General features: G+C 37.7%; 1 protein-coding gene across 1 annotated transcript in view; it reads left to right on the forward strand.

Moving 5' to 3' along the window:
- Positions 1–7,035, forward strand: part of LOC118334840 (cadherin-18-like) — a 60,667-nt gene that overhangs the window by 24,014 nt on the left and 29,618 nt on the right. Inside the window, exons 2-3 of the mRNA XM_035670912.1 lie at positions 5,751–5,875; positions 6,443–6,612. Of these exons, the coding sequence (XP_035526805.1) occupies positions 5,751–5,875; positions 6,443–6,612 (295 nt within the window). The remainder of the gene's footprint in view (positions 1–5,750; positions 5,876–6,442; positions 6,613–7,035) is intronic.

Genomic DNA, 7,035 nt, shown 5'->3' on the forward strand with positions numbered 1-7,035 from the left:
ATAGGCTGTAATTAAAACTTCTTCTTAAAAACCCCACCTGCCCTTGACCCCCAGGGTTCTAGCCAACTTATAGATTGTTTTAACCTCCACTTCCAAAAATCTCCTAAAGATCTCTGGAGAAAGTAAGTTGCCAAAGAGATTTGTACCAGGACAATGACTTGTCTCTGTACTGTATTACGATCTTAGTGCCGCATTTGACCACCCATTGTACAATAATATTCTTTTACAGAAGACTTGAGCCATCAATTTGCATTAAAGGAACCGCACCTAAGCTACTTTAAAGGACTGTGGTTAGCTATAAGGAACACATCAAAGTATAAAAAATGTCACTTCCTATTGACAGTAGGTGGAGCTATGACTATGACTGAATTTTGGCATACGTGTTCAGGGAGGGACTCGTATCAGACATGTGAAAGTTGGGGCAGATTGGACAATGTATAGTCATGTTAGAACTTCCTGTTTTATAACATAATGTCAAATTTCAGTCTCATGGCCGTCCTACAAAAAAAAAGGTTTCGTCTTCAAGGTCTTCTGATGGCACTGACCAAATTTAAGGTGGTAATTTGAGAGGTACAGCAAATACAATGCCCAGAAATGGCTAGAACTGCGCAAAAAAGGCATATGTACTTAAAAATTGCAGACTTCCATCTTGACATGATACATGGGAGTGTTGATTTTCATACATATTAATGTAAAGTGCCGAGGAGGCTTCTGTTTGCCACTATCAAGCCATTTGTCCATGCCCAAGTGCGAGAACCATATGACACATACATGTATGCCACCACTGACACGAGTGTCACGTTTCATGACTTTCAGAGCATATTCAGGTTGCCAAAAATGCTATTCTTTTGGCAGAAAAATTATTATTTGTGGTTGTTGCTCAGGCTCTGCTGAATTTTCTTTCCAGAGTTGTAAAATCCTGTCTTGGAGTTTCGCTATGCACTGTTTTTGCAACTGGGAAGCCTTCCAATTTATAGATCTGTTACTCAAACTGGACCCGACCCAGTAGCCCCTTGCACTGTTTTAACAGAGGCTGGATACTGGAAAAGCAACAATTTTCAATATTCTCTAAAGCTCTTTGACTGCTGGGGAACTTCACCCATCTTTCCAATAAATCCCAAGCCATAACAGTAGAAGCCTTCGTTGAAACTGACCCCAGCAGACCTATGAATCCCTGCACAGGACAAATCTCATGCTGACTTGACTGCAGCTAAAACCGTCTTATACATGACAAATTCCATGTCCTCAAATCCCACCGTTGCATTTACCAGGCATATGCATTCTCATTTGAAATATACATTAAGCAATTAATTTAACAGCAGTTCTTCAGTGCGCTGACCTCATACAGAGCACTGTGTGGTGTTCCGCTCCTCGTATTGTGTGTTATGTCTGCAGTTAGCCCTCCTCTCTGCTCCTTATTAACTTTCACATAAAATTTCATCTCCACTGGATCTTCATTAAATTACATCAATATTCAGGTCCTTATTTCACATCAGTATTTGGAGCCCACTGGGTTTTGGTCAGTTAGTTGTTAACTTTAACATCAATAGAACCCTTTTGGTGCAATGAATTCACTGCAACAGCTCACTTTGAAAATGCATATTTTGGTCAAGTTACAGCTTCTGGTGGATGTTAATAGTTAATTACTCGGGAAATTACATTGTTCAGTCCATAAATCATAAAGGTTAGTTAAGGTGTTATTTGGTCCAGAAATGACTATTTAGTCTTGTATTGTTTGGTCTAATACTTGCATTGTTGAGTAAAGAAAATGGTTGTTCAGTCTAGAAATTGTGTTGTTTAGTCTAGTCCCCGAACCTGTGGGTCCAGACCCCCACTAGGGTTTGCGAGAGCTTCACTGGGGCTTGCTAGGCCTTCTTGATATAAAGGATGTAAGAAAACTTTTTACACAGTATGACTATCAATTAAATTGATATTTATAAGGTTTAGATGATTTTTTAGGATCTTAACTTGAACACAAGCTATATCACAGAGCATTCACTCTCTGATAAACAGCTGTATCCTGAGTTAGACAAACAACCACGGCACAAATAGAACAATGAGGAAAAAAATTAATATTGAATTTGTCAAAAACAAAAAGCCTATTAAGTATGTATGATTGTTAATATTTAAAATACGGACAGAAAATTGTATTTAAAGTTCAAAAAAAGCATCTCTGATGCTCTGATCAAAAAATTATCTGCTCAAAATTCACCAAAATTACACATAAACTTCTTGCAGTTAATATACTCACTATTTTGATTCTTTCTACAGTTTATCAATTGCTCTGTAATTTTAATTTTATGCATTGAATATAAAATTAAATAACCATAAAATATGTCACTTAGTCAGTTTACTCAATAATAGTAAAAGGATTCCTTAGAAGGTTCAGTGTATGGAAATGGAATATAGTATTCATAGGTATGTTTTCATTAGTGTATAATCACCTGAATATACCTCAAAGCTCGTTCTCATTTCGAGCTCATAAAATATGGATACCAGCAATCGGCAACTTCACCGCTAGATGTCACTTAATCATACACACTGGTCCTTTAAGGAAAATGGTTGAGAACCACAGGTCTAGCACTTGCCAACATGTTCTCATCCCAGGTCGTCAAATACCAATGCTGCTTTGTCATGCCCCGCGGTGTCTCATACAGTCACACAAGGTACTATTTAGGGTACCTTTTTAACACATGGGTATGTTGCAGTTTGGTTAGGTTTAGGCAACAGTTACATTATGTTATGAAACTTAAACTTTAAATAAGTCATCAGTGACTTATGGTTTCAAATGGGACTCAAACTTCGGTCTCTTAAGCAAATGTCCTGTGTTTCACCCATCCATACACCTCAACCGCCTTATACAAACTATGTCTCTCTACGCTATGTCATATGGTGCAGATGGGTTACATTGGACTTACATGAAAGCCTGCTGCGTCTAGATGCTTAATGATACCTTGTGTGCATGTGTGTAGACACAGACACCAAACATCGATATGGGATGAGAACGGGCCATAATTGCACTGTTTAGTCTACAAACTGTATTGCACAGTCAAGAAATGGTATTGTTTATAGTCATCTGACGACCGAAAGAGAGTTAGTTCAAGTCGAACTCTTTCAAACTCTCAACCTCAGACACATTCCTTTACTAATCTCACCTCAGTATGACCTCTAAAATTTTCATTTTACACAGGAGGCAAAGTTAAAAACCCATAATCTCTCAGTCATCGCTTTAGAAGGAGTGAATGGAGTTAGGTGGTGAAGGGAAAGGAAGCACTTATTAGGAATCGCTTTGGACAGAAGCCCATACCAAACTAACGTAATGTATTTGTAATTGTATTTAATGTTATTCAGCAGACAGAAGGTAGAGTGGCTACTCTGTTTGCAGGAGAAAACAGGACAACCATACATGTCAAAGAAAACTTACTTGTGTTTTTAATTTAATTTCTTGTAAAGCCTGTTGATTTACTATCATCATTAGTGTATATAATGTTATTAATACCTCCCATTGGAGAGCAAAGTTCTATAGCTTATCTGAGCTGAGTCATTAGATCTTCACTGTGCAGATTTAATATACACTGCATGCGCAATTATTAGGCAAGTGAGTGTCTTGACCTTATTGTCATTTTCATGCATATTTTCCAACTCCAAGCTATATAAACTTGAATGCTAATTGGATTAAATCATTATCAGGTGATGTGTAGTTGTGTAATGAGGGAGGGTGTGGCCTTAAGTGATCAACACCCTATATCCTAAGGCCTTAAAGATGACAGAATAATGACATGGCCCCCTTCCTCACCTGACCTAAACCCTATTGACAACTTGTGGACCCTTCTTAAATGTGAGATTTACAGTGAGGGAAGACAACACAACTCTTTGAACATCATTTGGAAGGCTCATGACAGTTATTGAAAAGAAGGGTGGCTATATTGGTCACTGAATATTTGTTGAAATGTCAAAAGTGTTTATTTGTAAATTTCAAGTTGTTTATTTGTTATTCCTACTCTAATAAATGAAAATAAACAAGTGAGATGGGAAAATTTTAGTTTTTCATTTAGTTTCATTTAGTTGCCTAATAATTGTGCACACATAGATATTCTCCTGAGAAAGCCAAAACTCACTTTTCCTTTTGTTTAATTCTCAGGTTTGAGGTTTATTAACATTCTGAATTAACTGAGAGCACTGTATTTGTTCAAAAATAAAATTATTCCTCAGGAATACAACTTTCCTAATAATTGTGCACACAGTGAATCAGGGGAACTGGCATTAAGTCATCGTAGCCAGGAACCAAGCAGGCTTAAAGGGGCACTACACTGACTTTACATGTTTCCTAGTCATGACCAAAATTACTATAATGATATTATATTGATGTCATTAGGGTTACCCCAGCATAGGCTTGTAGACACATCTGTGTTATAACCTGTGGATGTGGAGCTTAAAGCTAAGGTAAGTAACTTTTATGAACATAACCGTTTTCCCTATTTGTTGAATCTTGAACTATATCCTGGCAGTAACACATGACAGATGATCAGAGAAAACAATCTGGTTCCTCTGGCTCCTCCTAGTGCTCCTGATGGCATTTACAAGAATCCACCAGGCCTGAACAAGCTTAGCTTAAATATATACTGCAGGGTAAAAAAAACCCAACGAAACTAATGTAATAGTTCTGTAATAGAGCTCTGGAAAAAATTAAGAGACCACTCTCCAGGACGGACCAACATGGCGGCTCATTTGAAAACTTTCTTTCATGTAAATAGTTCACTGAAATGTGTTTCTGTTTTTAAAAACCGGTTAGTTTTTTCATAAATTTCCAGAGGCGAGTTGCAGTGCCAGATGCCCCTGATTTGCATAAAGAGGCCTAGACCTCTTCTTTATGCTCATGAGGAGCAACATGACGCCCCATCTATCAAAACGCACTGCAGCACTACCAGAACGCATTGCACAGCTGCTCACATAGACAATGAATGGAAAGCGTGGAGATGATGGATCCTGTTAAGACGTACCTTAAGAATGGAAGTACTGAGAGTTTTTACTGTTCAGACGATACACTGTCTTGTCTAGGGGAATCTGACTTCAGAATGTTGCAGACCGGTGCAGTGCAAGTAGTTGGAAGTTTCAACTACTCCTAAAGTTTTAAAAGTATACAGTTAAAATGGTTCTCTGTCAATGAATGAATGAGTGACAATATGTAACTTTTTGCACTCTTTACCACTTGTGAACTGGATTAAGGCATTAAAGAAAGCAAAAGTTCTCTCCAGTTCTTTTTCTCAGAACCCTTCTCATATAAAATCTCCTTTGCTGTGTTTTGGAGAAGTTTCCTAAGTTAATCAATTTTTAGCTTCTGCCACGTTTTAAGAAGCTTTCTTATAGATAACAAATAGTAAGAATCACCATGATTTACATATTCATATAATCCCTCTGGACTTATTTAAATCACTATTTTTTTTTAAATTATTTAATTATATGATTTATATGTCAGGGTTTCGTCCAATCTTTGTTTATTCAAGTACATACTTTTAATTCGTTATACATCATGTCTCCACTATTACCATAAGTTGGGAATATTGTTAGTGCATTTTTAACCTTTTTTAAGTGACATAAGCTTTTAGTAAACAACTGTTTTGCATTTTAGTTTGCACGCCATCACTGATGACACCAACCCCAGCAATAAATCAAGTTTTATTGTGACTGATTGCTGCTGCAGTTGAAGCCACATATGATTGAATGTTCTGTGCCTTTTTTTTTTTCGGCAGCTCCATACAGACATGGACCACGGAGATAATGCAGTCAAGTACACTCTGTCGGGAGAAGGAGCTGGGTCTATCTTCACCATTGATCAAATTACAGGAGATATACACGCACTGGTGGGGTTGGACAGGTCAGTACTCATCAATAACTACAACAATATAGGTGTAATAGTAAAATCTTGGTGCTGGCCATGTAAGGCACTTTGTGCTGTATATTCTTCTTCTTTAAATAGAAGCTTTGAGTTGGTATTATGTATGCCAAGGTTGGAACAATGTTATTTTACTGATCTAAAGTAGAGAAGTACAGAAACAACTCTATAGGATATATAGGATTTACAATAATATTCACTACTAGAGATTAACACTACAAGATCGTGAACACACAGTAAAGCAGTTCATTGTAAATAATGTCATCAACAACCACAAGGAATCTGGAGAGAGTTTGAGGTAGCAGAAGAAGGTGTTGCCATGACGATATCTAATCACAGCCCCCAGTGTCCTTAACCTGGATGCCTTTAACTCACCTATAGATTCTTACTTTTACTGTATGTGGAAAATAATAAACACCCAGTGTTGGCATTACCACAAGCTGACACCTAAATACCACGTAACAGATATCTTAAAGTCTGACTATGTACAGTCTCTCAATTATTAACATTAGTGCTTTGAATGTGAATGTAATACTTGATGTTTTCCAGGGAGGAAAAGTCCTACTACACACTGAGGGCCCAGGCTGTGGACATGCACACAGGCCTCCCTCTGGAGCCAGAGTCTGAGTTCATCATCAAGGTGCAGGACATCAATGACAACGAGCCACGGTTTCCTGACGGTCCCTACAGTGCCACTGTCCCCGAGATGTCACCAACAGGTAGAGACTCTCACTAACCTTACATGAAGCCTTTATTAATCTATGCACCTTTATCTTCTGCATAAAATCAATATTTATTGACCCAAGTTATTATGGATATACTGTGGATATTAAATAGTATCACCAAAGCTAAAATGGATGACTCTAGAACCCATCAACCATATCAATAGAGTCTTAGTTGATCACCACTGCAAGCAAACCAAATAAAGGTCAGGGATCACAAGCAACAGTGAAATTCATTGCTGATTTTAGAAAACAAAAACTAGTTTATAAAGGATAGTAGTTAATTTTTATCAGTGAATTTGGGTATCAAAGGGTAGCTCACCTGGTAGAGCACCTTACCACAGCGGCCTAGGTTTGATTCCAACCTGCAGCCCTATGCTGCATGTCGTCCCCCCTGTTCTATCAAATAAAGGCATAAAA

This window comes from Morone saxatilis, unplaced genomic scaffold (genome assembly GCF_004916995.1).
Source record: "Morone saxatilis isolate NCDOM2014 unplaced genomic scaffold, NCSU_SB_2.0 Contig23, whole genome shotgun sequence".
Taxonomy (NCBI): domain Eukaryota; kingdom Metazoa; phylum Chordata; class Actinopteri; family Moronidae; genus Morone; species Morone saxatilis.